The 16110-nt window shown below is 41.9% G+C and overlaps 1 protein-coding gene across 1 annotated transcript in view; it reads left to right on the top strand.

Annotated features, from left to right (window-relative positions):
• The window catches only part of ERCC6 (ERCC excision repair 6, chromatin remodeling factor), a 77596-nt gene extending 63417 nt beyond the window's left edge, over window positions 1-14179 (top strand). The window contains exons 13-20 of the mRNA XM_074958591.1: window positions 1615-1725; window positions 4867-4986; window positions 6335-6429; window positions 8999-9144; window positions 9241-9960; window positions 10554-10755; window positions 12076-12154; window positions 12641-14179. Of these exons, the coding sequence (XP_074814692.1) occupies window positions 1615-1725; window positions 4867-4986; window positions 6335-6429; window positions 8999-9144; window positions 9241-9960; window positions 10554-10755; window positions 12076-12154; window positions 12641-13072 (1905 nt within the window). The 3' untranslated portion in view covers window positions 13073-14179. The remainder of the gene's footprint in view (window positions 1-1614; window positions 1726-4866; window positions 4987-6334; window positions 6430-8998; window positions 9145-9240; window positions 9961-10553; window positions 10756-12075; window positions 12155-12640) is intronic.
• Window positions 14180-16110: the final 1931 nt, after the last annotated feature.

The following is a 16110-nucleotide window of genomic DNA, read 5'->3' as shown; positions in this document are numbered from 1 at the left end:
GGAGATGGATCAGAGAAGAGCCAAGAGAATAATTAAAAGATTAGAAAACATGTGTTATAGCAGTAGACTTAAAGAGCTCAATCTGTTTAGCTTAACAAAGAGTTTACGGGGTGATTTGATTACATTCTGTAATTGGGGAACAAATATTTAATAATGGGCTCCTCAATATATTAGAGAAAGGTATAACATGGACCAATGGCTGGAAGTTAAAGTTGGACAAATTCAGACTGGAAATAGGGCATACATTTATAACAGTGAGAGTAATTAACCATTACAACAATTTACCATGGGTCGTGGTGGATTTTCCATCACTGATCATTTTTAAATCAAGATCAGATGTTTTTCTAAAAGATCTGCTGTTGGTATTATTTTGGAGAAGTTCTGTGGTCAGGCAGGTCAGGGGGTCATACTAGATGATCTTAATGGTTCCTTCTGGCTGTGGAATCTATGAATCCCCAGTGACAAAGAATGGTATAAATTACCTTGTAAAGATGCTTTGTTATGACCTGAATGTTTTTCTGATTTTTCTTGTCCTGTTCTCCTTACTGAATGTTCCAAAGGCAAAGGCTACTGTCCTGCTTCTCTCTTGGGTGATGTAATGTTAGCATCTTTCCCTCCTGTGTCTCTGTTAGTATATTAGTGTCCATTTTAGATCTACGTTGTTGTGGAAATGAAAACATAGTTTAAAATAAAAAAAATCTCTATCCTTAACTTTGGATGTTAATGAATGCTGTGGTCCCTACTGTTCTTGTACTTTCCAAAAACTGGGTTCCTTAAGAGGAAGGAGTAATGTTTGAATTGTAAAGGGTATTAAAGCATGTGCAGCATGGCTGTTTTCTGTGGCACATTTGTAAATCTTCAGCCATGTACAGTATACGTCACTACCTTCTTAGGGGCAGAGGGGATAAAAGAGGTCCACCCAGATGACCAACAGTTTTCCCAAGCGAGGTGGGAAGTTGAGCCTCATCAGCATCTCCTCTCCTCTCCTGGGTCAAAAAACGTCACTTGGAAGCTTCTCCATGTGACATGGCCGGCTAGGGGAGAACCATTCTCTGGCATGCTCCCCCTGCAGAGTAGCAAAAATAGGCTGAAAAGAATTGTGTGTGTTTAATGCTGACAGTTCAGTTTTCTGTCCTCCACTACATGGCTGCCTGGCAGCTTTGGTAACCTTTATGTGAAGTGTCTGCTATAGGCACTTGTACAGGCAGAGCCCATAAAACTGTTCCATCCCACAGGTTCAAAGTGTATACGTGGTCTTCCCTTCTTCTCTGTTTCACAGATGCATGACTTCACTTTGACTCTGCAGGTTCCCTGGAGTGTTCCACACTCCTCCCTGATAATTGGTCTTTTGAAGCCATGCCCCTTGCTCCACTCTGTCAGGGCAAACACCCTCCTTCCCGACAAGATCATACATCACATATGTTTCACAGCTTAGTATAATTCGTGAATTTTCTGTTCTTTAGCCTTCGTAAGTCCCCACCATTCCCACCCAGGAGTGCATGATCTATCTCTTCAGTTGCAATTGCTGTTAATACGAGAAATAGTTTTGACTTGATCAGATAGTCAGTTAATCTTCATACCTGGATTTCATTCAAATCCTTTCCATCACAATAGATGCTGAAGATCCTTGAAGTATTTCTGAGAGACAGAAACTATTCCTACCTCAAGATGGATGGTACCACAACAATTGCATCCAGACAGCCACTTATAGCAAGATACAATGAGGTGAGAAATTGCAGCCTGTCCATAAATCCATGTTGATAATTGATGCCTGAGCTCAGTTCAGAGTAGACTACATTGGGCACTCACTCTGGTCAGTCTGGTCTAAGGAAACATGCTTTGGGCATTTGAGTTGATTCAGAACTGCTTATCTTAGTGTGAAGGGAAAGAAATCGCCATTTTCCCTCAAACTGAAGTTTGGTTCTCTGTTAAAACAAAGCCCAAGACTGAATAAGAAAGAGAACTTCATTGTAAAAGAACAAATCAAGTTTAGATGGTTTAAAGTGTGATTATCGTCAGAAAAGTGAGTGAGCAAGCAAGGCAATGCACTCCAAGTATCTACTCCCCCTACATCTTTGTCATATTTGCTGACTTACTTGACAAAATCAAGCTTCTACACTTGTTAGCAGAGCCAATACACCCATGGAAAATCAAACTAGATTCTTTTCTGTCTCCTGCATTGCCAACAGAAGGGGTAGCTATGGTTTAATTATAGAATCACTGTTACTTGGGATGAAGAGGCAGAGAGTACACAGCTCAATCTTAAGATCCCAGGAGTTTAACACCAACATATGTCATTCTCCACTGAGGCAACCACTGCCATTATTAAGATGTCAGAATGCCTGCAAGAAATCAGCTCCTGAATGAAGAGCAGCTTGATCAAACTCAACCCAGGCAATATTGAAGTTGGAAGGGGGAAATGTTTCAAAGAACTAATTCGCAAAAAGAAAAGGAGTACTTGTGGCACCTTAGAGACTAACCAATTTATTTGAGCATAAGCTTTCGTGAGCTACAGCTCACTTCATCGGATGCATACTGTGGAAAGTGTAGAAGATCTTTTTATATACACACAAAGCATGAAAAAATACCTCCTCCCACCCCACTCTCCTGCTGGTAATAGCTTATCTAAAGTGATCACTCTCCTTACAATGTGTATGATAATCAAGGTGGGCCATTTCCAGCACAAATCCAGGGTTTAACACGAACGTCTGGGGGGGGGGGGGGGGTAGGAAAAAAACAAGGGGAAATAGCTTACCTTGCAATGCGAGGTAAGCTATTTCCCTTGTTTTTTTCCTACCCACCCCCCCCCGACGTTCGTGTTAAACCCTGGATTTGTGCTGGAAATGGCCCACCTTGATTATCATACACATTGTAAGGAGAGTGATCACTTTAGATAAGCTATTACCAGCAGGAGAGTGGGGTGGGAGGAGGTATTTTTTCATGCTTTGTGTGTATATAAAAAGATCTTCTACACTTTCCACAGTATGCATCCGATGAAGTGAGCTGTAGCTCACGAAAGCTTATGCTCAAATAAATTGGTTAGTCTCTAAGGTGCCACAAGTACTCCTTTTCTTTTTCCAAATACAGACTAACACGGCTGTTACTCTAAAAAGAACTAATTGTAACACTGTTTCTCCACATTCTACTGAAGGTGTATAGCCCCTATTTGTCAAAGTGAGATGAAGCCTCTGCATCTACTTTGACTCCTCACCTAAGTTCCCTGTAAGCTGAATGGCTGCGCAGCAGCCTGTTTAGCACCGCGCAGGCACTCAAGGAACCCACCCAAGGACCTGCCAGGGGAGGGGCACCTTGCCCCAGCCTAGCCCGGCCCTCAGCCTGCCGCGGCCGGGGCAGCGCCGCTGGCCCCAACTATGCCGCAGCCCAAACCTGCTGGGGCATCCCTACCCCTGCCCGAATCCAGCCACGGCTGGAGCAGCACGGCCTGGCCCAAACCCAGCTGCGGCCAGGGCAGCGTGGCATAAACCCAGGCAGCCCAGCCCGGACCCAGCCCCAGCCCAGACCTGTTGCGCCCGGGGCATCCCTCCCTGAACCTAGCCCCGGGCAGACCTGCGGGAGCCAGGGGAGGGGTGCCTATCCTGCAGCCCCAGCCCCCAAGCTACCGTGGCAGGGAGGGGCGCCTCTCCCCCACACCTCAGGTGCTGCTGGGGGGAGTCCTCTCTCCCCGCCGTAACCCCAAATCACCCCAAACCCCTCATCTCTGGCCCCACCCCAGAGACCGCACCCCCAGCCAGAGCCCTCAACCCCTGCACCCCAACCCTCTGCCCCAGCCCTGAGCCCCCTCCCAAACTCTGAACTCAGCCCTACCCTCATCACATGAATTTTGTTACGTGCACTGATGTGAAGGTGATGTCACACATCACTTGCATATTGGTGCACATAACAAAATTCATTCCGCACATGGGTGGGAAAAATTAGAGGGAACACTGCTCCTCACTAGGGGTATGTCTACACTTTGAGCTTGGGGGTGTGATTCCCAGCTCGAGGAGACATACTCACGCTGGCTCAATTAGAGCTAGCATGCTAAAAATAGAATAGAGCCATAGCAGCACAAGCTGCCAAAGGAGCCAGCCGCTCCGAGTATGTATCTAGTGACCAATGGGCATGTACTCAGTCCGAGTGTGACTATCTTTAGTAAACATTGCAAAGCCTTCCTTTCCTTTAAAAAACAAAAAAACAAGAGTCCACCATAGCAAGAATGGCACTTGTAACACAGATACCCCCTTCCAGCTGCCCTCCCCCCCTGCAAAAAATGAATTAAAAGGCCTGAAACAAACCAACCGACAATAAAGCCAACTGGAGGCTGCGATTTTTAACCTTAAAATGGGAAAAGTCCACTAAGGGCTTCAGTATTGCCCATCCATTTTACATGGAAGGTGCTCGGAGACAATGGTGATGAGTGATGTTATAACACCTTAAGACAGATAGGTAACTATCTGAAAAAATAATAATTTGACTTGTAAACTGGATCCAGAAGTCCTGGAGAGGGAATACTTTCTGCTTCCATAGCACCTTTCATTTAGGAACATAGGAATTGCCAGACAGGATCAGCTTGTTGAGCAATCTAATCCAGTATCCTTTCTCCAATAGGGACCAGCACCAGCCGCTTCAGAGGAAGGTGCAAGAAACCCTGTGGTGGGCAATTTATGGAATAACTTGTCTGTTGTGATTGGGTTCTGGATCTCTGGATTATTGATGGTGGTCTTCACTTCTATAGTAAATGTTGAAACTAAATTAACCCCCTTTTCTTTACATAAAAAAGTGCATAATACATCCAAGAGCATCACTACTTCAGACATTCTAGCTGGGGTGCTTGCTAAATCCTGTCTTGTGTTGCATGTATTACAGGATACGTCCATCTTTGTTTTTCTTCTTACAACTCGAGTAGGTGGTATTGGCGTCAACCTGACAGGTGCTGACAGAGTTATCATCTATGATCCTGATTGGAATCCCAGTACAGACACACAGGTATTTTTGGCTCAGAATGTATCATTTAACGGCTAGGTTTAAAATAAAAATGAGGACTGAAAGAGGTAATCGAAGTTATTTTAAATAACTAGTGAGAGATCAGTGTTATGCTGCTTCTGTTTCAGCGTTGCAGGTGTTTGAAAGATTTCAGTGTTTTTCCCTGTAGCTTTCACAATCTCGCATGGCAGGGGAACTGCTATGTCCCTTTTTTCCCCTTAAAGATAAACTCCAGTACCTAATTAGAACACCTTAGAAATTTATTTAATAAGCAGAATGAATGAACGATAAATGTTCAAAACAGCACCAACTGCTGTCTGAATCTCTTTAGCCGGGAATGGTCTCTCAGTGGAAGTTGCCATTATGCCATGTACATCTGAGGAAGTTCTCTTATCTAATGATACGCAGTAGGCCTTTGGGAATTCTGGTCCCATTTCAGTGCATGAAGCTGCAGGGACATTAGCATTGTTTTAAAAGGTAAATTCTATTTTTTATTAATCCGAACATGGTTTTTGGCCAAATATTAAAGTAGCCCACACATCCAAAAACTACTTTTGAAATTTCTCTGCTTTCTCATGTGTTCTGATGGGGGCTGCATTCCCTAAATTCATCCTTAAAAACATCCATGTCAGCATGGTAGTTTCCTATTTGATTGTAAATTAAGCCATGTAAAGCCATTAGCTGCTGAGATTATATTTTATACACTGCAACTTTCTTTTGGAAAGAGTTGGGCTTTGTGTAAAATAGCCACGTTTCTAAATAAAATTACTCTGCAGTCCTTTTGTTCTCAAAATGCATGTTCATATGGTGTGGGAGCAATACATTCAGTCTCTCTTTAAATGCAAGTTGCCCATCGGAAAAAAGGGGGGGAAATGTAGCTCCATTAGACCATCAGCACAGCCCTATGAAACTCCCTTCGCAGACAGTCTGGGTGACCCGAGTTGTTCTGTCTAGGGTATATTTTGTAAGACCTTCCAGTTTCAAGGTAACTCAAGGAGGAGGGAAAACCTGTTGGGGTGCACATGCATAAAGTAGAGTTGATTTCTGAAATGGATCTTCCTTGGGGAGAAGTTCATCCAAGGGAAACCGCGGTTAGATAACATGCTGGTTCCTTTCTTCTTGAAATTTTACATGGGCTTGTAGATATGGTTACTAGAGTCTTATCTCTCTAGGAAGCTGGTCCATATGGAATTGTTTTCATTTCCTATCAGTGTAGAAATGTGATCATTATAATCTCTTGAACTCTTTGTTAAATTTTCAAAGTAGATTTAAAATAGTATCAGTAGCTGCCTGTGAATACAACCCTTTGCTTCCAGAGGGTGGGTCTGCTAAACACATCTTTATGCTCTAGGCTCGAGAGCGTGCTTGGAGAATAGGCCAGAAGAAACAGGTGACTGTTTACAGGCTCCTTACTGCAGGTACTATTGAAGAGAAGATTTACCACAGGTCAGTAGGACCAATATTCATTGATAACTGAACTGTGCTGGAGGAGGAAAGGTTGGAGTGACTTGTCCGTATCCTGCAAAAACAGAATCATGTCTGCAACCTTACTCAAGCGAGTAGCAATAATAGTAGTAATAATAATACCTAGCTCTTCCATAGCAGTTTTTATCTGTAGCTCTCATAGCAATTTAAAGGAGGTCGGTATAATTATCTCTACTTTATAGATAGGAGAACTGAGGAACAGAGGTGAATGACTTCCCCCAAGGTCACCAAGTAGGCCAATGGCAGAGCAAATAATAGAATGCAGGAGTCCTGAGTCCTAGTCCAGGACACATTGCGCTGGGCCACACCTACCCAATTAATTTCTATGGGATTATCCATGTAAGCAAAATTAAGCACATGCTTAAATCATTCTTCATTTTTGCCCCTTATAGCAATCCCCTTGTATACTTAGTAAATCGTAACGAGTTACACCATTTAGTATTCTAAATAGGACTCTGCAAGTATTTTCTTATTCTGAACAAAGAGAATGCTGTAGAAAAATTGAAATGGACCTTAAGCGTAAGTACATAACCCACTGCTACTAAAAATAATCTAACAGATATGTTCCCTGTGTTGATTCAGTCAGATCAGATTACTTTCATTACCAAAGGAAGGCTACTGCTTTTTTTTATTCCTCTTAGCTGTGCATAGCCATTGCAGCCATTAACATAATGAGCTGGAGTCCGCTAATTCTGATGCATTGTCAACAGAGTTGTGTACTGACACTGCGGAAGTAGAATGAGTACAAATTTACAGAATGCAGTGGTACACCACACAAGTGTCAGCATAGAACCAATTTCAGTGTTATAAAATGTGTTTTAAATTATTTTCTTTTCCATTACCTGCCAAAACCTGATATTTACCTGGGAGTGCTGTTGCAGGTATATAGTCTGAAATCATAAGATTTCTAGTATTATGCATGATATATGTGATACATGGTATAAAAAACAAAATAGCCACTCACCAGACTTTATAGTTTGCTTCTATCCCCAAATTATTAATTTTCCAAATATCAAAATGAATAAGTCCCCATGAAGAACTGGTAAATATTTAGAGGTATGTTTAAAATGCATCCAAACCCCTTAAAACATATATACTTCTAAATCAAAGCTATTTTTTAGTTTGTTTCACCATTCAGTTATTGTAATCACTCCATTAATGTGAACTCCAAATGAATGTACTTAGGTACTTTGACGTCACTTGGATGTACATTTCTCTTTACAATGGGAACATCCTCTTTCAAAAGGCCGATAAATGAAAAGTTCTAAATAATCCAGTACCAGCACTTACGGAGAGCATTTGCTATTTGTTTCACCATACAGACACAAGGCTTCCGCTGCTAGTTGGCTCGTTTCCCACGGACAAACATTGGTTCAGTTTAACTAACCCTGACCACGCAAAGGAAGTGGGGTCTGATCTAAGGGTTAGAACAGCCATCAGAAATTCAGTTCTTTTCAGAGAGCTGTGATGGACTCACTCTGAGACTTGAGCAAGCAACTTTTTCTCTTTGCCTCAGTTTCCCCCTCTGTGAAATGGCAGTAATACTGACCAACTTCATGGGGGGTTTTTGAAGCTTAATCAATTATTGTAAATGCCTTTGAAATCCTCTGATAGATAAGAATCATAAGAATTCTTATTACATTATGCTGTAGTTCAAAATCATGTTAATGTGACCTGTCTTTGAACACAGATTTTGCTAACAGGGCTCTAACACAGTTTCCCTGCACAGTGTTGACAAGGGCCTACCTAGGTTGAAAACAGTGGTGTGAACAAGGGGAAATGGTTTTGAGAACTATTCTGCAATCCTATTAGGCCGTGCCTATTGTGGATGGGAAAAGAGTATTAATAGCTTGCCATTGAATACTGTAGTACAAACGGAGCCTAACTGCAGGGGTGGACTAATGCTAAACAGAAGCCTATATCTACCAGTACTGAATGGAGTGTTCTGGCAGCTTAGTTCCCCCAGACTCTGTTCCTCCCAGTCCCTCTGGATGGGCTCTTGGTCTTCCTCCAGCCCTGTGGGGTAGTTCAGCCCACACCAGCATACAGTCGGGCTCTGTGCTGCTGCACTGCCTATGTGATTTGTGGCCTCTCTAACCAACATCATACCATCTAAACTTCATCACTTTGACAATCTCACCCTCTTCTTTCACAGAGCTTCCTGATGGTTGTGTGGTTTACATATGCAGCGTTTTCAGTTTTAATGTACAAAAAACCCTCTAGCTGTGAAGTTATTTACTACTTAGAATAAATGAAGTCTCATAGGACACTTCAGGATGGTGGGTACCTAGTGTGTTATGGGATTGCTGAAATGCAATAAATTCTTATGGTTAACAATTTAGTGGGTTGTTTAAAAGTTACTAACTCAGATTGTCTTTGTGAAACAAACATCATCTTCCCACCACTTAATTGTTCTGCAGGGTAAAATTCATGATGATAAAGTTTTCTGCTGGAGCACTGTCTTCAGTACTTAAACATCGCTAGACATTGTTTCATGCCAGCAGTACAATTTTATTTAATATTTTTCCAGACAAATCTTCAAACAGTTTTTAACAAACAGAGTGTTGAAAGACCCAAAACAAAGGCGCTTTTTCAAATCCAACGATCTTTACGAACTTTTCACTCTGACCAGCCCAGATGGGTCTCAAGGGACAGAAACTAGTGCTATTTTTGCAGGTACATGAAATCATTTTACCTAAACTGTGAAATCTAGATTTTGTACAAGAGACAATGCAAAATGTTTATTATTATTTAACTTCATACCTATATCAGGTACTGGTTCAGATGTTCAAGCCCCGAAACGCCAATTAAAACGGAAACTTAAAAAGCCAGCTGATGGTGCTTCCAAAGGTGATCTGCATTTTAAGGAGCATAACTCGCCTAAATATGACAAGCCATCACATTCTTCCTCTACATGCCAGTTGGTGAATTCTTCTTCTAAAACAACAGAGCCAGTTAGAGAAACCACAGGAAACTTGGAAACTTTCAACCAAAACGGTTCTGCGAAAGATGGTACACAAGCTACAAATAACAGAGATTCACTGATTAAAGATGAGGAGAAAAGTTTGAAAACGGCCGAGGGGTCTGTATTCCAAGCACTGCCAGGGAATGCATGGACTTCAGAGAACGTGGAATGTTCATTATTTGGTGAAATGCGTGAGGCACCTACTGTAAGTACTGAGAGCAGACATGGTCTCGTATGTGAGACAGAGAGCTCCCAGGGGAAACAGAATGATAACTTTGAAGATGAACATCTAGGTGGTAATCCTCACAAACGCACCTCAAAAACTAAACACAGCATGGATATGCTGACACTTGAGGGCCACAAGAGTAACCCTAAAAAGCCAAAACATCGCAAAGGTGCCAGATTTGAAGGGGAGCGTATCCCATATCTGGTGAAACAAAAGCAGTACAGAAAGGACAACCAAGAGGAGGAGGAGGAACAAAAGAAGAATGATGATTATGTCTTGGAGAGACTTTTCAAAAAATCAGGTAACCTTTTTATTCATTTGCGCAACAGTGCCAGGCTAGGAAAAAGTATAGAAAAATCTACACAAGTGGGTTTCCATTATTATAATTGCTAGCAGCCACAATACAATAGGTGACTTTAAACATTTTCTTTAATGTAAATGGTTTGTTGAAAGTATTTATGATTTAATCTTCATATAGTGAAAACAACCACAGGTCTTTTTGGCCAAAGGTAATAAGTGGGACAGCAGTATGGTGGGGAACACTGGTGCGGAGGGAGGTAACTGAGTTTCACTTAACTGGGAGTTCCACTGAAGATAAAGTTGCCCAGGTGGATTTAGCCTACATCTAGCAATACAATGGAACCTTACTAATCTGCACTAACAACTGGGAGATCCAGTATGAACGAATGAATTTTGACCCCCTAACGGCAATAGAAGTGGTTTATTATATTCGGTTCACTTGATATAATAGGAATCTGTGTTATAAATGGATGTATTAAAATATTGACTGTTTCCGCTGACAGTGTAAAAATGAATTAAGGTTTTTTTTAAAAGCTCACTGCTTAATTCTTACACATTCTTTCCTCCTCCTGCCCATTGTACATACTCTGCTAGGAGTACACAGTGTGATGAAGCATGATGCTATTATGGAGGCTTCCAATCCAGATTATATGTTAGTGGAAGCAGAAGCAACCCGAGTGGCCCAGGATGCCCTGAGAGCCTTAAAGATCTCCCGACAGCGATGTTTAGGAGCAGCTTCTGGTGTGCCAACCTGGACAGGCAACAGTGGTCTGACTGGTGCACCATCCGGACTAAAGTAAGATAGTACCCACATGACTTCTCCAGAGAGGGAGCATTTAACATAGTCTGCTTTTTGTGCTGGTTATTTGCTCTGGATTTACTTCAAAAACTATAAATGAGATACAGGGCTGATTACAGGAATTGTATTGAAATATTAGCTCTCGGATAAAATTTTTGGAAACACTTAAGTCCCATTTTCCCATATTAGCTTACTTAGGTGCCTAAGATACTTTTGAAAATGTGAGTTAAGCCCCTTAGGCACTTTTGAAAATGTTACCCCTCATCACATATAGTTGAGAAGAGATGATATAATTAGAATGAATGAAGGGTCCGTATTAACGAAAGTACCATTTTGGGGTTGTGATCGTTCAAACTAAGCCAGCTTCAAGCTGGATCAGTACCTGGATGGAAAACCTGGAAGGTGCTACAGATGCTGTGCTGTCCGAGTTACTGGATGAGATCCCTAGGTGTGCCTTGGCTAGCCCTGCACACCTCAGAAGGGGAACATATGTGTACCTTTCCTAGGTCCAGCTGGGGCAAATTCAGCAACCAGCACAAGTCAGAGCAGCCTTCTAGGGGCCATTCTGCCATTCAGGGATTCCTGGGGAGGCAGGGGGGGCAGTGCTCTCTGGCCATGCCCTCCCCTCCTCTCCCTCCCCCACCAGAATACTGCACTGTGGTGGATGAGGAGTGCCAGGTACAAGTAATCTAGGGGCTGACTTTGTAACTCAATTTCCTGTGTCCTTTGCACCACTAGAATGGTACAGAATGGATGGAGTGGGTGCCAGGATCTGCCCCACCATCTTCCAATGGGACATAAAACCAAAGTCCTGAGCTCTCCTAGCCTGAAGGATCCTGTGTCGCATTCCATGTTAGCCTGGGTGTCAGATCCTAGTGTGAATGTCAGATTATATGGTGCTATCTAAAACTTTCCTTGCAGTTTCAGCTGAATACAGTAAGTCTTCACTTCCTGTCTCAACCTCACGTGTGGTGTTGCCATGTTAAACTGCTGCTACATTTTACCCTAGAGGTGGGCGAAGTTGTAGACAACTTTGGAATGAAAGGCATATATAAATGTAAATTGTCTTGTGTACTAGGTTACAGCTTCCTATTGCTCTTGGGCCTCTGATAGTGACAATTGCATCCTGTATGTGAGAACCCCTTGGTCTGTAAATTCTAAGAAATTCTTATCGTTGATCGCTAAAGGGGTGATAAGATCCACAATACTTGGAGCGGGTTTTTACAACAGTAATTCAATCAAAGTATCCTACAAAGTGTCACAATGCATATTTAGGAGAGATATTGTAATAAATTACTTCTCTTGCATGTTTTTTAGGAGTAGGTTTGGTCAGAAAAGGAACCCTACTTTGCTTGTCCCAAATTCCTCCACTGCATCTCTTGGAAAGAAATGCAAGGTAAAGCCCAAGAACTAGTACTGCTGTATCTTTTCCATGAGTATTAGCTGATTTAGTTGAAACATTCTAGTTTAACTTTTGCTATTTAGGGTATATGTCTCATAAATAATTACCATACTCTGTACGTAAAATTCCAAAGTTTTAGGCCTTGAATTACATACAGATTTGATCTTACACCTTGAAAAAGAATCATCAAATTCAGTTTAATCAGTTGCACCAGTCTTTCATTTCATCTTGCTGTGCTCACTCTGGTTCAAGAGTAGAGTTGTTTTTTTTTTTTAGTTACCCAACAACTGAAATACATATTCAACTTGTGAAGTTAGCGCACATTGACTCAAACATGTTTTAATTCACATAATTAACTCCTGCAGTTTGTTGAGGTTGGTTTGTTTTGTTTTTGTGTAAGCCTGAATGGCAGGCAAATTCACCAAGGTTCCATGGATCTCAAACTCCAACTTTTCCTATCGTGTCTGTGTTTATTTGCAGGATGCTGATATAATAAGGAAAGAGAAGGTAAAGAAAAATGTTTCCAGTGTACATTTTGATGGGAAAATCGAAGGAGGAGAATCATCATCCAGTGCACTAGATTCATCATCTTTGTTAGCGAAGATGAGGGCAAGAAACCACCTTATTTTACCGCAGAGGATGGAGAATGAGGGCGCTGAGAATCTTCAGGCTTCTGCTCCACTCCCAACTTCAACGGAACATGACGAATTGCTAGTGGATGTACGAAACTTTATAGCATTTCAGGCTCATGTGGACGGAGAGGCGAGTACTCAGGAGATACTGCAGGAGTTCGAATCCAGGCTGTCAGCAGCACAGTCTTGTGTGTTCAGAGAACTTCTGAGAAATCTTTGTACTTTCCATAGAAGCCCAAATGGTGAAGGTGTCTGGAAACTAAAGCCAGAATTCTGTTGACCCTTTGATTAGGAGTACATCTGTGTGTGCTTGGCCAAAACTCTGCTCCATAAGACTTTCTATTCATCTTTTAAACTGGAAGGTTCCATTTAATTTTGTGTAAATATTTTAATTACTGACTTGTACTGTACCTGGTGCAGCACTTAAGTATGTCTCACTGGAGACATGACTGACCAACTTCCTATTTACGATATTTATATATAAAAAGTGGCATCTACCTCACAATTGAAACAATACAAAATAACAGCACCTTTTCTTTTAAAGAAATCTTAATGTAGATGGGCTGCGGAGCAGGGGTAGTAACGTTTTATTGCAATAAGAGCCATGGATTTTGCCATGTCGTCAGATTTTTATCCGATTTCTGTGAAGTTCGGTCTTTGTCTGATTTTCTGTATGTTGTTTGACTGGTCATGAGGGGGTGCACATTACACCAATGAACAGAAGCATTAATAATGAACAGTTTAGGTGGGTATAAAAAGGTAACTTATACTGACGCAGTATCAAGAATCATTGTGAGAGACTTTCATCAGTGTTGAAAATTTGTTTGTACTGTTGCTGCTTTCCTTTTTGCCAGTAATTGATGTATGTCACTAAATACTTGGACAAAATTGTATTACCATGAAGGTGTAATTGCAAAAATAAAGAGCCAGGCAGAGCATCTGGATGTGTCAGCAGATTGGTAACAGGTTATAGAATACCTTTACCTTTAAATCACCAATTCAAATCCTGCCAAGTCCGAAAGCACTTGCCTGGTGTAATACTTACTACCATGAAGAGTCCCGTTGAAACCAAGGTGATAGTAAGAAGTAAGTTGGTAGTGGGTGATTGGTAGTTGCCATCTGTGGCCTCTGTAACACCACAAAAAATCTCTCCAAAATTGGTGCTAATTGTGACCTGTTTTCAGTCTTGACCCAAGAACTGAACTAGCTGTGGAGAATGAACTGCCCTCACCCTGCTGTCCTGGTCCTTTCGGGTCAGGGCTGAGGCACATTTGTGGGTATATGGGGAAGATTTCCTTGTTGTACCTGTTCTGTGGATAAAAAGAAAACATCCATCTCCATCACTTCCAAACCCGCACTGAATGAACATGAATTTCCTTTAGAGGAAGAAAGAACTGGATTCACTGTAGTCAACCTGACTTCTGTTTCCACCACTGCCACCTTGAGTCTCTCTGCAAGAATGATGCCAGTATGCTACAGAGAGAGATTTTAATGGAAAAGTGATACAGCTTAATGCCAAAATGAGAAAACTGCATTTCTTTGCAGCACAGCTAAACCATTATTGTATAATTTAAACTAGGAATAACCAATTGTAGTCAGTGGCTCCCCTTATAGGGAGAAGGGCAAAGATGATCAGCTGCAGGTTTTTATTTGAGTTCATTCGTAATAAGCAATTTCCCTTAACTAACGATATTCAAGCTGCAAGTACAAGTAAAAATTAAAGTAGAATGGTGAAGCAAGAATAGTGTTCTACTTTCCTGCTCCAGTGTGATTTAGAAAGACAACTCTTGAGTTTATTCCAAATAGGCTTTCCTCTGCTTGTGTATTAGCCTAGAAATACTGGGCTCTTGCTTCCCTCTCTTTGCTGAAAGATCCTTAGTGGGACTCCATTACCTGAATAGTGATGCCACACTGTGCCATAACTTGAGCTACAGCAGTGCCTTCCCACACAAAGGAATGAGAGAGGCTGCTGAGTCCGACTGGCCAAGAACTGGCATCCCCTCCACACTCAGTTTGGAGGAGGGATTGCCGCAGTTCACGTTGCAGGCTATTATGACACAGTCTCTAAACTTGCCAAGGATTTCCAGTGAAGAGAGGGAAACCAAAGAGCTGATATTTCTAATGCAGAAATGTGTAGAAAATGTTGAGTCTGACTTCACGCACCTTGAAAGAACAGTAAAAGGGCAAAACCAAATATTTTTTTGCAGTTCCCTTTAAAGTTGTTTGTACAGATTTTGATTGAAACTGCAGGAATTAAGTGTTTATCTCTGGTGCTTAACAAAGAGTTTGAATGCCCTGCATCACATACTGCTTTCATTCGTAAAGGCATATTTCCTATATTAGAGGGAGGAAAGTTTATAGCTCTCTCCTCTGATGTGTTCATGATATAAAAGGAGCTGTACATGCTTTTATAATTCCTCAACTTTTATGAACTTAATAAAATGTCTAGTAAAAACAAACGTTTTCTAAGAGGCTTCCAGTTTTTTGGGGTTAAGTTATATAAAAGAGGCTTTTTGGTTGGGTAAAAGTGGGAAGACCACACTGGAAACCCCAGAAGAAATCATCGTGATCATCTATTGAGAGGTCCATCAGACCCTAGAATATCTTTGAGGATGTGAGTATGACTATAGTCTTAGTTGTTGCATGGGTTATTGCAGGGTTTCTATATGCATGGGTAAGTCTAACTTTACTTACAGTGTTAATAAAATTTGTAGTACAGATAAGACTTTGTACTTATGGTGGTGTCTGTAGTCACTGTCCTTGGACTTTGTGTGTTCCTAAAGTCTCCAAATTTGAGAGAACCACCAAAAATGATTTTCACTCAGTTGAGCTTGAAACTCTAGCAACAGAAGCTGAATACATGGTAGTTTAATACGAAGTTATTAAAATCAATTTAAAAAAGGCTTCAAGCACCACTCTGGTTTGGAGCTGGAGGGGCGGATGTGTCAAACCTGAATGGTGCTGTGACCTTGCACACTGGGTTGCAACACCCAGAATGGGAAGTCAGACCTAGCCCTGTGGGACAGGAACTGCTGCTGCAGTGTGACCTTCTGATGAGACTGAGTTTTTCCTCTCTGCACCTCTTCTGTGAAATTGTCTAAAAATTTGCATGACAAAATGATAGCCTTACTCATAGGTAAGGCTGCGAGTCTTTCATGCATTCCATGACTTTCCAGGACTTCCACAGCTGCAGTGGCTGACCCCAGGGTCGCCTGAGCAGCTGCGGCAGCCCCAGGCAACTAGTCCCGGTCACTACCCCAGAGCAGCAGCACTGCCCTGGGGCCTCCCCACCCACAGGAGCAGGGGCAGCAGTGGGGC

This window comes from Natator depressus, chromosome 7, assembly GCF_965152275.1.
Source record: "Natator depressus isolate rNatDep1 chromosome 7, rNatDep2.hap1, whole genome shotgun sequence".
NCBI lineage: Eukaryota > Metazoa > Chordata > Testudines > Cheloniidae > Natator > Natator depressus.
The sequence above is the reverse complement of the archived record's forward strand: the minus strand, read 5'-3'. Positions and strand labels throughout refer to the sequence as shown.